At 35.0% G+C, this 15,253-nt stretch overlaps 1 protein-coding gene and 1 long non-coding RNA gene across 8 annotated transcripts in view; one reads left to right on the forward strand and one right to left on the reverse strand.

The window, feature by feature from the left end:
• HMBOX1 (homeobox containing 1) overlaps window positions 1-15,253 on the forward strand; it is a 176,798-nt gene that overhangs the window by 66,950 nt on the left and 94,595 nt on the right. For all 6 annotated transcript variants that reach the window (XM_029938468.1, XM_029938486.1, XM_029938474.1 and 3 more), the window contains exon 2: window positions 6,421-6,500. In XM_029938468.1, the coding sequence (XP_029794328.1) occupies window positions 6,478-6,500 (23 nt within the window). In that variant the 5' untranslated portion in view covers window positions 6,421-6,477. The remainder of the gene's footprint in view (window positions 1-6,420; window positions 6,501-15,253) is intronic.
• Window positions 1-15,253, reverse strand: part of LOC115290626 — a 36,206-nt gene that overhangs the window by 15,662 nt on the left and 5,291 nt on the right. The window lies entirely within an intron of this gene.

A 15,253-nucleotide genomic window follows, 5' to 3' on the forward strand; every position in this document is an offset into this window, starting at 1 on the left:
AAAACTGAGGGGCATCTGGGTTGCTCAGTCAGTTTAGTGTCCTCTTGGTTTCAGCTCAGGTCATGATCTCACAGTCATGCAATTGAACCCCACGTTGGGCTCTGCCCTGAGCGTGGAGCCTACTTGGGATTCTCTCTCCCTCTCTCTCTGCTCCTCTCCTCCGCCATACTTTCTCTTTCAAAATAAATAAATAAACATTAAAGAATGGTTGAATTGTATCAAATGCTTTTCAGCATCTAATGATATGATGATATGATTTTTTCTCCTTAATTTGTTGATGTATTAGATTATGTTGATTTAAAAAGAACCACTTGTATTTCTGCAATAAATTATAGTACTATATTATTTTTGACATGTGCCTGTACTCTGTTGCCTAATTTGATTTTTTTAAATTTAGAATTATATTGAACTTTCTTTAAATATTTATTTATTTTTGAGAGGGAGAACACATATGTGCACACGGGTGCAGACACAAGCAGGCCCTGTACTGTCAACCCCGAGCTTGATGTGGGTCTCGGTCTCATGAACTCTGGGAGATCATGACCTGAGCTGAAACCAAGAGTGGGTTGCTTAATTGACTGAGCCTCCTAGGCATCCCTAGAATTACATTTAACTTAAAAGCGAAATCAGTTTATGGGTATATTTTATACTAGTTCCTTTATTATATTTTGCATTGAATTATTTTGAGTTCATAAAATGACCTGGAACATTTTTGTGTTTTTCTATGGTTTAATACTGTTAGAATTACGTTTTTTTTTTTTTTTTAAAGATTAAGAATCTACTGAGAACCCAGCCCAATGTTGATGTCTTTTTCTATAGTAGATTTTTAATTACCTTTAATTTATGGTGTTTGGTTCTACTCAGTTCATTTCTCTTGGGTGAATATCTCTTTGATATTTTCTATTTAACTGGGAACTTATCTTCTCTTTTCAGTTTTCAAATGAATTGCCATGAAATTGCATTTGTCTTTTTAAAATTTGTCTTGTTTTTTTAATTATCTCCTATATTTGTTACATTTCTTTTTCATTCTGAATCTTGAGTTTTCACTCTCTCTTGTTCCCTTTTTTTCCTCACCCGCTCATTAGACTCAGATTATTTAATCATCTCTTGAAGAGCTACCTTTTAGATTTATTTATGTTCTCTGTAAAGTCTTTACTTAAATTTTAAATAGTATCTCTTAGTTTGTTCTTCCTGTTTTACTTTAATAAATTTTGTTTCTTTTCTCATTTCTTTTTTAAGTGTTTTTCTCTTTTGCCTTTTAAAATATTAAAATTCTTTAAAGCCATAATTTACTTCTGCATATACATTTTACTGGATCACATGTGTCTTAATTATGATTTTATTTATTTTTTCATAGGTTACTACATAGAGCATAATTTCCCTTTTGATTTCCTGTTTGATCTAAAGATTATCTAGTGTTATCTCGTAGGTTTTAAGGAAAGATAGTGTAATTTTTCAAAAATTTTTAAGGTATATATCTCTGAAGTTAATTAAAACTTTCATTATGACCATGTTTATGATAAGTCATGGTAGTGAATAGAGGAGAATATATCTTTTTTTTGTTAGAGTTACAATGTAGCTTTTAAAAATCATGTTAATTGATAATATAATTAAATTTCTTCTCTTCTTTCCAACTGTATTTGTCCATTCTAAAAAGTATACTGAAATTACTCTCTATTTCTATTTTTAAAATAATTTATTAGAGTTCTAATAAATTTTGCTTTCATACCTGCTATGTTATTTTGTATATACAAGTTTGTAAGTCTTATGGTTTAATCATGTACTGTATATTTTATAATTATATAATCTTTCTCTTTATACTGATAAGTGCTTTTAATCTTAAGATTATACATTGACTAATACATGTTTCTCTGCAGTTACCTGAAAACAAAACACTCTTTCCCCCCAAAAGATGCTCATTGCTTTCCTTGGTGGCTCCTTGACCTTGAAGAGATGAGACCTTTAGGGCATTTTTATTTTTGCCCGTCTTCCTTTTTCCCCTTATCCTCTTCTTTGTGAGATCTTGGAAGTATTTTTACTCCTGCCTACCTTCATCTCACCTGTCTCCAACCCTTTTACTCTGTGTAGATTAGAAATCTATTAAAATTTCTTTTATGATATAGTTTTTTGTTTTAGGAGTAGTTATCATAAGTTATGCATTCTTAGACATTTGGTTATTATTTAAATGTTATCATATAATATAAACTGGAAGTTTCATTGCTTACAGTATTACACCCTTTCTCCTCATCTTCCCTGTTACCACATCTCTTATTCTGATTTATTTTTTCTTAGAAGCTTTTCTTAATTATTTTTCTTAGTTGGGATGCCTGAAAAAATACACTCTGTGAGTTTTGCATATTTAAATTTTTAATGTACCAAAATGTTGGTACAGAATTCTTGTATCTCTGTTATCTGAGAATATTCTTCAACACACACACCCTCTCTTTATTTTTAAAGTACAAAAAATGAATCCAATGAGGAGCTGATTCTTTAACTTTTTTAGGTTACTTGCTTTTTATTTTATTTATTTATATTTTTTTAGAGACAGAATGTACACAGGGGCAGGGACAGGGGAAAAAAGAGAGAGAATCTTAAACAGGTTTCATGCTAAACCTGACCCAGGGCTCAATCTCACCACCCTGGGATCATGACCTGAGCTGAAATCAACAGCTAGACGCTCAACCAACTGAGCCACCCAGGTGCCCCCTGGGTTACTTGCTTTTTAGAGCTGAATGTGATCCAGTATCCATGAGCTTTTATCCTTAAAACCTTCTTAAGCTCAGATTTCTTACATTTTGTTAAAGTTTTTTTGAGTGTAGTTGATATACAGTGTTACATTAATTCCAAGTATACAACATAGTAATTCAGCATCTCTAAATGTTATGCTTTGTTCACCATGAGTATAGCTACCACCTGTCACCAGACAGTGTTTTTGCAATATCCTTGACTCTAATCCGTATGCTATACCTTTTATTCCCATGACTTATTCATTGCATAGTGGGAAGCTTGTATCCCACTCTCCTTCAGCCATTTTGCTTATCCCTTCACCTCCCTTCCCTCTGGCAACCATTAGTTTGTTTTCTGTTACTTATGGGTCAAATTCTGCCTTTTCTTTGTTCATTTATTTTTTAGATTCCATACCTGAGTGAAATCATATGGTATTTGTCTTTTTCAATCTGACTCATATCTGACTCTCTGGGTCAATCCATGTTTTCTCAGATGGCAAGATTCCATTCTTTTTTATGGCTGAGTAATATTGCATTGTGTATATATATGCCACATCTTCTTTATCCATTCATTCATCAGTGGACACTTAGATTGCCTCCATATTTTATCTATTGTAAGTGATGCTGTAATGAACATAGGGGTGCATATATATTTTTGATTTAGTGTTTTTTATTTCCTTTGAGCAAGTACCCAGTAGTAGAATTACTAAATCATAAGGTATTTCTATTTTTAATTTTTTGACAAACCTCCATGCTGTTTTCCATAGTGACCACACCAGTTTTACATTCTCACCAGCAACATAAGACACTTTCATTTTCTCCACATCTTTGTCAGTACTTGTTATTTTCTGTTTGTTTTTTTATAATGGCCTTTCTAATGGCTATGATCTTAATATACATCTTTATTTAATTATTTAACTCATTTTTAAAACAAGGTGTAAAAAAAAAATCTGTCTCCTATGCAGAGAGGGCTTTTGTGACATAGAGCCTCAGAGTAGAGAGCTCATAGCATCTTACTTGCTTGCTCTTTTGCCATTAGAATAATTTAGTTCTTTAGTTTTTGTTTTTTTATAATTTTTATTTTACTTAGCATGCAAGCATGGGAGAGGTAAGGAGAGAGGGAGAGAGGGAGAGAGGGAGGGAGGGAGGGAGAGAGAGAGAGAGAGAGAGAGAGAATCACAAGCAGGTTCTGCACTGTCAGTGTGGAGGCTGACATGGTGCTTGAACCCATGAACCTTGAGATCATGACCTGAGCTGAAACTAAGAGCCAGACACTTAACTGACTGAGCCACCCAGTTGCCCCTAGAATATTTTAGTTCTACTGAATATTTTAAGCCCATTTATATCTGTGAGTGACATAAACTCACTAATTTGCAGTTACACAAGTATGTACCAATAATTTTATCTCAGTTTCCTCACCTGTGAAATGATAGTCTTTGATGATTGACTTCCGAGATTATCTGATTCAGTTGTACCATGGTCCTCATACTTGCAAAATAAAGGTCAGGACTGCTGTGAGGCATTTACCAGCCCTTCATAGATTGTGGAAGGCTTGCCCTTCTAGTCTATATATTCCTCATGTATACATGTGAAAGGCTGGCAACAAAGGTCTATTTAATCCCTAAACATACCTCATAGTCTCCTTTAACTGTTCTTTCTTTCCAGAATCTTTCATCCATGGATTCTCACACTTCTCTTCACACTTTGGTTTGGTGGAAGTCTTATTCTAATCTTAAGCTTAACAGCTGAGATCTCACTTTAAGAAGTCTTCCCAGTTCTCTGTAGCCTAAATTAATCTCTAAATTGTTACTCTCATAAACCTTGTATTTTTAGTTTTATCATATTATGCATTTTATTATAGAGGTAGGGGTGTGTGTGTGTGTGTGTGTGTGTGTGTGTGTGTGTGTGTGTGTAATTTTTATTTGACCTTCTCCTATAGTTTAATAAGTCCTGCACTACTGGGATCTTATCGTACTCTTATTATGATTTTGTGCCTATCTCAGGGCAAGTAGGTATTTAGTATATATTTTTAATGCTTATCTATTTTAAAGAAAAAGATCTTGAGTACGAGCAGGGAAGGGGCAGGGAGAGAGGGAGACAGAGAATCAGAAGCAGGCTCTAGGCTCTGAGCTGTCGGCACAGAGCCCAATGTGAGCTTGAGATCATGACCTGAGCTGAAGTTGAACATTTGACCGACTGAGCAACCCAGGTGCCTCAGTATTTAATATACTTTAACTGGATTTGAACAAGAATGAAAAATGTATATTGAGCAGTAATCAGCTTTGTGGCTTAGTTTTGCTATTTTATAATCAGAAACATTTTCAGTAGATTTTCTTTATACCTCTATTTTTTTTTAAGGACAGGTATTTCTTAAGTCAGCAAGAAAATTAACTACAACAGGAACTTCATTAAAGCTACAATTTAGGATATGCAAATGTGAAAGGTTTCTAACTTTACCCTGTGCATTTCACATATATCATTAGTCACTGTTAGACACTTTGGTCTTGCTTAATATAATTCAGTGCTGAGTGTGTATTTTAGTGTGAGAGTTTTGACATCAACATTTTTAACTTTCTTGTAATTTATAATCTTAACTTTAAAAAATTAATGGAAATTGTTGCCTCTTTAGATTGTGGTTTGAAACTGCTAATAAGTCCAGTCAGTAATACCTGATCTTCAGCTTCTAAACTATGAATAGTAGATTTCATTTTTTGTTAAAGTCTATGTCTAAATTGAAAGGGGTCAAAGGGTCTGAATGGTGAATAAAGCAGTAGAATGGTAATCAGCAGTACTGGACTCACTCTACTATTAATTTACATTGTGTTCAGTAATCTAAAGCAACATGGGTATTAGTCTCATTTTTAAATTGGTAATAATAGCCCCTGCAACTTGAGAATTCATGAAGTGCTTCATGACCACCATTAAAAAAAATGTTTTAACTTCTTATAGGTCTTCAAGGTAGTTATCAGTCATCCCTGTTTTATAGATGCAGACATCGAGACATAGAGCAATTAAGTCACTCAAGATTTGGCTAACAGTAAATACATGGAAGTAGACCCCAGAATTCCACAGTTAGAACATTTAGCTGTAATCATGCTGTGATGAGGGTTCTTGCTTATAGGATTCTCTGTAAATGTAATGATACTCTTAATCAAAAAGTTGTCTTGAGGGGTGCCTGGGTGGTTCAGTTGGTTCTGTATCTGACTTTAGCTCAGGTCATAATCTTAGGGTTTGTGGGTTCAAGCCCCCTGTCAGGCTCTGCACTGACAGCTCAGAGCCTGGAGTCTGCTTTACATTCCGTGTCTCTCTGTCTGCCCTTTCCCTGCTTGTGCACGCGTTCCCTCTCTCTCAAAAATAAATAAATATATATTTTTTAAAGTCTTGAATGTCACAATAATATATATGTTCCATCACAAGTTTAAATCTGTTCCCCTGGTGGTGTCAGATAACAGATTAAATTTCAAGGGTATGATTTTCATTACTTTTTCCAAGGTAATAATTTTGAAAGCTATCAGTAATATTTATTATCCTCAAAATTTTGCTTCAAACCAAGATTTCACTTAAAATTACAATTTTTAATTTTTAAAACATGGTTACCTGATGTTGTCTGTTAATATCTTTCTGTTCTATAATTAAAATTTTTATTCAACATTTGATTCCAAGCATTTCTGAATTTTCTGTCTTTATTCTACAGAATGATAAATAACACTGATCATCTCTAGGAAGAATATTGATTCACCTCATGTAAAGTATGCTCAGTTCCTTTCCAGTGGTGTAAGTATTTAGTCCTTTTCTTACTTTGTATCTCTCAATTGTTTTAGTAAAGTGACGAAATCATCATGGTTATGATCCAGAAGTAACAGCAGTCATTTATAGAGTTTAAAGATTTTTTTCATAATCATGTGGAAAGGAATGAATTTTCAAATCACCTTTCTCTTTTACATTTTTGTTTTCACCTTTGAAGTCTGACATTAATTTTCAACATAAAATGACTCTACTAATTATTTCAAACTGTTTAACAGCATAGAAACTTCCAAAATAGATGGCGAGCTACTGTTCGATTCCTTGTGACAAGCAGAATATTGGAAGCATGCTACCTTAACACTGCCTTTGTATGCAGACTTTTAAGTACCTTAGCCATTTTCCTTTACCTACTAGATATAATGTAGTTAGGCCTATTAGCTAATGTCATTGGTAGCCTTTCTTTGGAATCAGGCAAAAAATACAAATTGAGATGGTGTTATTATGATGAGAGTTTTTGTGCTAGGATATGAACTGTAACCACTAGTTCATATTAAATAGGCCTCTGAATAAAAGTATTCTGGGAATTTCAGATATTAGAAAAGATAAAGTATCTGTTAGCTCATTAAGTGCATCTTTAAAGTCTAATGCCTAGTGCCTTTAGCATAAGTATTTTCTAAAATTTGGTGTAGTCTCTGTTTCGATTAAATTCCTTCTGTTTTGTTTGACAGTTCTCTAATCCAGTAAGTAGACGTTAACATAGATTTTCTTTATTATTTAGGTTTTTCACTGACGTTTTTTCCTGTCTCATTGACTCTATCATATATTGAAAAGTCTCTGGAATAGGCCCAAGTGATGTAAACTGTAGCCTGAGTTCTTGTTAAATAGCTATGTCCTTGGGAAATGGCAAGGTACTCCATTGCTTTGGGACTTAATTTTTTTTTAATGATATATTTACTAGTTAATAGCCATTAGAATGTAAGCATCATGGAGTGAGAAGTTTTTGCCTGATTTGTTCCTTGTTGCATTGTTTCTTCCTTGTATAAGGTCTGACACTTAGGGTATATTCAGTAAATGTTAGTTGAATGAATGATTTTTCTCTATATGGTGTCCAGATCTCTGATTCTACATCCAATTTATATTTCTCTCTGTAAACTTACATGTTTTTACTTGGATTTCCCCTCCCCTCAAACATATATGAGGTGGCTACAATAAGAAAAATTTCAATCTTAATGAAAATTTAAAAGTGACTCACGTAAAATGTGAATGGCACATTGGAATATAATTATATTTTTCTCAAAGTCTTTTTATTATGAAAAGAACATTTTTATGCTGTTGTCTGTAGTCATAGCCTCTATTCTTTTGCTTTAGTTAGTTCTCCTATTAGTTTGAATTATAGAATCAACATACTGTCAGGCTCAATCCCCAGTAAATCTTCATTTCTCACTTATTCTCACTTCCTGTCATTTTTACTTTTTATTATTTTTTAAATAGTTTATTGTCAAATTGGTTTCCATATAACACCCAGTGCTCTTCCCCACAAATGCCCTCCTCTGACACGACCACCCCTTTTTCCCCCTCCCCCTTCCCCTTCAAACTTCCTGTCATTTTTAAACTTTAAGTCTTCCACTCCTTTGATGGTAATAATAATTGTGAAGGAGATTAATGTGCCATAAATACTCAGAAGAGTCTGAATACATCTTTAGTTGATGAATATTATGATTAATTCCAGAATGTGTTAAATCATCATGCGATAAATACCATGTATGCAAAAACAAAACTATCTTATGACTAGGTCATATTTTGCCTAGTCATTCTAGATGAAAAGATAGCAGAATTAAACTGAACAAATGCTGTTATTTAATAAAATCTTGTTAACTGTTAATGCTTTACAAGCAAGGTAGTAATGTCATTTTTCCACAGGTGATTTCAAGATTAATCATTTGTGGATAGTTTAACCTTCTTTGCTCTATATGTTTGTAGAATGTAGTTTAAGAAGGTGTTCTGGACCTTATAAGAAGGTGTTCTTATCTAAGAAGGGTTTAGATACATATCCAAGTAGAGATAAAATTCATTATAAGATAGGCTTACTATTGTGGTCTGATAGAGTATCATCTTTTAGAATATCCGTTTATGAACTGAGCCATGATTCCTGAATTTAATTGTTCTTTTATTCTTTAAACATTGTGTTACTGCAGTGTCAAAATTCTTCTCACATCATTTTCAATTATTGTTGGCCTGAGTCTGCATTCAGATTAGTAATTTAAAGTGAAAGCTATTCCTTATCCTATGAATAGTATTTGTGCTACATAAGGAAATTATTTCCATTTTTACACGATATCTTTTTCTGTTTATAAAAAAATTGCTGGTATTGTGGACTTAGATGACCTTCGTAGGTCATTTACTGTTATAATTTCAGAATTATGTACTTTAGGTAAATTATAAGAAACAGAGTGTGAAAATGACAGAGTGTACTATTGCTAATGTTAATGCACATTGAAATACTATTCTTGAGATCTAAGAAAACTTGTAATCTTGGCATTTTCTCAGTGAAACATAGTACCTTCAGTGTTCTATGCAGGATTTGATGCTGCTCTTCATGCCATTATTATTCTACTCTATAGTAGTCATACATTCCATTCTAGCAATTGTAGATCTTTTTAGGTTAGGTATATCTTTGTACCAGGGACCTGTCTTGGTGCAAGGCACAAACTTTTCATTTAAACAAGGTTTGGCAGGAAATTTAAGCTCTTACATCACACACAGCAAGAGCAGAGATGTAGCAGGATCTCAGGAATTACTAGAAGAATATGAACACTGCAGAGCTTTCTCCTTTGCTCTGCATTTCCTGCTATGTCTGCTTTATTCTCCTACAATGTAGCTTCTTCCACAAGGTGAAGAATGTACCAAACTAACATCTTCCTGTAGCTGAGCACAGTTATAGTGCTATCCATCTTCCTGCTACTGTAACCTAAATGTTTTGATGAGAGCAAGGCTTGACTTCCTTGTGCACCCACTCCTCTGATTGAAAACAGTGAGGCATTCTAGCAGACAAAATAATACATATGTTCTGTTATCTCCTTTTATGGCTTTTGGGATAAAAATGTTTCCCATAGTCGGTGAATCTGAAATGACCTAAAATATTAAATTGTTTTAGATTCTGTGTGAATTGTTTTGATATTTCTTTTTTTTTCAATTTTTTTATGTCTTTTATTATTTTATTTTGAGACAGAGACAGAGAGAGAGGGAAGGGGAGGGGCAGAGAGAGAGGGAGACACAGAATCTGAAGCAGGCTCCAGGCTCTGAGCTGTCAGCACAGAGCCCGATGCAGGGCTTAAACCCATGGACTGTGAGATCATGACCTGAGCCGATGTCGGACGCTTAACCAACTGAGCCACCCAGGCGCCCCTGTTTTGATATTTCTAATAACAAGCTTTAGGATGGATACTTTTCAGTAACGGATTAAATTCATATAAAATTTATTTTAGTTTTATGCTAACATACGGAATGTTGCTCCATGCAGAGAAAAACTTAAAGAATTATATATAGATACTACCTGCTCTGATATAAGTAAGATAGGAAAATATCAGGATTGACTTTTTTTTGTACATATAATAAAGCAGGTCTTGAAGTCTCATTTAATGTAAGGTCAGTTTTGGGGTACCTGGGTGCTTCAGTCAGATAAGTGTCTGATTTCAGCTCAGATCATGATCTTGCATTTCAGGAGTTCAAGTCCCATGTCGGGCTCCTAGCTGTCACAGCTTCATCTCAAAGCCTGGAGCCTTCTTCAGATTCCGTGTCTCTCTCTCTCTCTCTCTCTCTCTGCCCCTCCCCCACTTCTACTCTGTCTGTCTGTCTGTCTCTCTCTCTCTGAAAAATAAATAAACCCTAAAAAAAATTTTTTTAAGTAAGGTCAGTTTATGAAGTATTTTGAAAGCATTAAGACTGACATTATCAAAGGACAGGCCAACTTTATTTACAAGGGAAAAGAATAATGTATAGAAACCTCAATTTATGAAATCAGTAAACTAAGGGGTCAATTATTTGGATTACTAAAGGGATTGGGCAGTCACTTTTATTTATCTTTTATTTTTTAATTTATTTTAAAATTTCATTTCCAGTATAGTTAACATGCAGTGTTATATTAGTTTCATATATATATGAATATAGTTATACAACAATTCTCTTCTCAGTGCTCATCATGATAAGTGATGAGGAGATTATTCTTAATCCCCTTCCCCTGTATCACCCATTCCTCACCCCCTTTTCCCTCTGGTAACCATCAGTTTGCTCTCTATAGTTAGGAGTTTATTTTTTGGTTTATCTCTTTTTTTTCTCTGTTCACTTGTTTTGTTCCTTAAATTCCACATACGAGATCATATGGTATTTATCTTTTTCTGACTGACTTATTTCACTTAGCATTATACTCTCTTGTTCTGTGTTTTTGCAAATGGCAAGATTTCATTATTTTTATGACTAAGTAATGTTCCTTTGTATATCTGTACCTCATCATTTTTATCCATTCATCTATTAATGGATATTTGGGCTGCTTCCATAAGTTGACTATTCTAAACAATGCACATCTATCTTTTTGAAATAGTATTTTTGTTTTCTTTGGGTAAATACCCAGTAGTAAAATTACTGGATCATAGGGTAGTTTTATATTTAATTTTTTGAGGACCCTCCATACAGTTTTCCACAGTGGCTGTACCTGTGTGCATTCCCATTAATAGTGCATGAGGGTTCCTTTTTCTCCACATCCTCACAAACCCTTCTTATTTCCTGTGGTTTTGATTTTAGCCATTCTGACAGATGTGAAGTGAGATTCTTGTAGTTTGTTTATTTTTTTAATTTTCTTTTAGACAGAGTGTGTGGGTGGGGGAGGGACAGAGAGAGACAGAGACACAGAATCTGAAGAAGGCTCCAGGCTCCAAGCTGTCTGAACAGAGCCCAAAGTGAGACTCAAACCTACGAACCATTAGATCATGACCTGAGCTGAAGTTGGATGCTTAACTGACTGAGCACCCAAGCGCCCCTAGAGATCATGTAGTTTTGATTGGCATGATAGTGATGCTGAGCATCTTTTCATGTGTCTGTTGGCCATCTGTATGTCTTCTTTAGAAAATCATGTCTGTCCATGTCTTCTTCCCATTTTTTAATTGGATTATTTGGGGTTTTTTGGTGTTGAGGTGTATAAATTCTTTATATATATAGATATATAATTTATTGTCACATTAGCTAACATACAGTGTGTAAAGTGTGCTCTTGGTTTTTGCGGTAGATTCCCATGGTTCATTGTGTACATACAACACCCAGTGCTCATCCAACAAGTGCCCTTCTCATTGCCCATCACCCATTTTCCCCTCCCTTCACCAACCCTCATTTTGTTCTCTGTGTTTAAGAGTCTCTTATGGGGGCGCCTGGGTGGCTCAGTCAGTTAAGCGTCCAGCTTCCAGCTTCAGCTCAGGTCATGATCTCAAGGTTCGTGGGTTAGAGCCCCGCGTCGGGCTCTGTGCTGACAGCTAGCTCAGAGCCTGGAGCCTGCTTCGGATTCTGTGTCTCCCTCTCTCTGATCCTCCCCTGCTCATGCTGTCTCTCTCTGTCTCTAAAAAATAAATTAAAAAACATTAAAAAATAAGAGTTTCTTATGTTTTGCCTCCCTCCGTCAGTAAGTACTTCCCCCCACTCCTCGCATGCCCCATGGTCATCGTCGTCTTTTTTTTTTTTTTTTTTTTTTTTTGTGGTAAAGCCACGTTTTACTAAGATAGTCAGTGTCTTATATACCATGGGTGTTTACATCATTTCTTTAATGGTTACATAGTTCAAGGTCCTTGAAGTAAAGACATGCTCCGAAAAGGGTCATTCTTGTCAGGACAGTAGTAAATAACAGGAACAAATAAGTCATTACAAGGGAGGGATTTCCTAATGATAGTCTGGTTCTAAGCATAAGATGAGCCTAAAGAATCTTACTTGAGAAGATTTACATTCCTTAAGGCCCCTCATCAGTTATTCATGGGCAAGGTGTTTATCCTTTAATAAGCAAATCTTTTGCAGAGGATTGTGTTTACTCCCAACAGCAGACAAAGAGCTAGTCTGTTATGTTTCTCAGGATTCACATATGAGTGAAAACATTTCATTCTTTCTCATTGCCAAGTAGTATTCCATTGTATATATAAACCACATCTTTATCCATTCATCAGTTGATGAACATTTAGGCTCTTTTCATGATTTGGCTATTGTTGAAGAGCTGCTATAAACATTGGGGTATATGTGCCCCTATGCGTTAACATTCCTGTATCCCTTGGGGTAAATTCCTAGCAGTGCTATTGCTGGGTTATAGGGTAGTTCTCTTTTTAATTTTTTGAGGAGCCTCCACACTTTTCCAGAGAGGCTGTACCAGTTTGCATTCCCACCAACAGTGCAAAGGGTTTCCTGCTTCTCCACATCCTTGCCATCATCTGTTGTTTTCTGAGTTGTTCATTTTAGCCATACTCACCAACGTGAGGTGGTATCTCAGTATAGTTTTGATTTGTAATTTCCTGATGATGAGTGATGCTGAGCATCTTTTCATGTGTCTGTTGGCCATCTAGATGTCTTCTTTAGAAAAGTGTCTATTCATGTTCTCTGCCCATTTCTTCACTGAATTACTTGTTTTTCGGGTGTTGAGTTTGGTAAGTTCTTTAAGATTTTGGATACTAACCCTTTATCTGATATGTCATTTGCAACTATCTTTTCCCATTACATCAGTTGCCTTTTAATTTTGTTGATTCTTTCCTTTGCTGTGCAGAAGCTTTTTATCTTGATGAGATCCCCGCAGTTTATTTTTGCTTTTAATTCCCTTGCTTTTGGAGATGTCTCGAAAATTGCTGTGGTTAAGGTCAAGAAGGTTGTTGCTTGCTTTCTCCTCTACAGTTTTGATGGTTTCCTGTCTCACATTTAGGTCTTTCATCCAGTTTTAGTTTATTCTTGTGTATGGTGTAAGAAAGTGGTCGTTTCATTTTTCTGCATGTTGCTGTCCAGTTACCCCAGCACCATTTGCTAAAGAGGCTGTCTTTTTTCCATTGGATACTCTTTCCTGCTTTGTCAAAAATTAGTTGGCCATACATCTGTGGGTCCAATTCTGGGTCCTCTATTCTATTCCATTGGTCTATGTGTCTGTTTTTGTGCCAACACTGTACTGTCTTGATGATGACAGTTTTATAGTAGAGGCTAAAGTCTGGGATTTTGATGCCTCCCATTGTGGTTTTCTTTTTCAATATTACTTTGGCTATTCAGGGTCTTTTGTGGTTCCATACAAATTTTAGAATTGTTTGTTCTACCTTTGGAAGAATGCTGGTGCAATTTTTATAGTGATTGCATTGGATATGTAGATTGCTTTGGGTAGTACTGACATTTAACAATATTTATTTTTCCAATCCATGAGCATAGAATGTTTTTCTATTTCTTTGTATCTTCTTCAATTTCCTTCATATCTTTTACATCTTTGGTTAAGTTTATTCCTAGGTATTTTATGGTTCTTGGTGCAATTGTAAATGGGATCGATTTCTTTATTTCTCTTTCTGTTGCTTCATTATTGGTGTACAGGAATGTCACTGATTTCTGTACATTGATTTAGCACACTGCAACTTTGCTGAATTCACGTATCAATTCTAGCAGCCTTTTGGTGGAGTCTTTCGGGTTTTCCATATAGAGTATCATGTTGCCTATGAAAAGTGAAAGTTTGACTTCTTCTTTGCTGATTCTGTTGCCTTTTATTTCATTTTGTTGTCTGATTGCTGATTCTAGGACTTCCAACATTGTGTTAAGCTACAGTGGTGAGAGTGGACATCCCTGTCTTGTTCCTGGTCTCAGGGAGAAAGCTCTCAGTTTTTCCCCATTGAGGATGATATTACCTGTGGGCTTTTCATATATAGCTTTTTTGATGTTTAGGTATGTTCCTTTTATCCCAACTTTATTGAGGGTTCTTATTAAGAAAGGATGTTGTATTTTGTCAAATGCTTTTTCTGCATCTATTGACAGGATCATATGGTTCTTATCCTTTCTTCTATTAATGTGATGTATCACATTGATTGATTTGCAAATATTGGACCAGTCCTGCAGCCCAGGAATAAATCCTACTTGATCATGGAGAATAATTCTTTTCATATGCTGTTGAATTTGATTTGCTAGTATCTTGTTGAGAATTTTTGCATCCATGTTCATCAGGGATATTGACCTGTAATTCTCCTTTTTGTGGGGCCTCTGTCTGGTTTGGGAATCATGGTAATGCTGGCTTCATAGAATGAGTTTGGAAGATTTTCTTCCATTTCTACTTTTTGGAACACCTTGAGGAAGATAGGTATTAACTCTGCTTTACATGTCTGGTAGAATTCCGCTGGAAAGCCATCTGGCCCAGGACTCTTTATTTATTGGGAGATTTTTGATAACTGATTCCATTTCTTCACTAGGTAGGGGTCTGTTCAAATTTTCTATTTCTTCCTGTTTGAGTTTTGATAATGTATGGCTGTCTAGGAATTTGTCTGTTTCTTCCAGGTTGTTCAGTTTGTTGGCATATAATTTTTCTTAGTAGTCTCTGATAATTGCTTGTATTTCTGAGGGATTGATTGTGATAAGTCAATTTTCATTCATGATTTTATCTATTTGGGTCCTCCATCTTTTCTTTTTGAGGTGTCTGGCTAGGAGGTTTATCAATATTGTTTATTTTTTCAAAAAAAAACGGGTCTTAGTTTCTGTTGATCTGTTCTACAATTTTTTTTATTCTTTGTTGTTTATTTCTGCTCTTATCT

The sequence above is a fragment of the Suricata suricatta genome, chromosome 1 (genome assembly GCF_006229205.1).
Source record: "Suricata suricatta isolate VVHF042 chromosome 1, meerkat_22Aug2017_6uvM2_HiC, whole genome shotgun sequence".
Taxonomy (NCBI): domain Eukaryota; kingdom Metazoa; phylum Chordata; class Mammalia; order Carnivora; family Herpestidae; genus Suricata; species Suricata suricatta.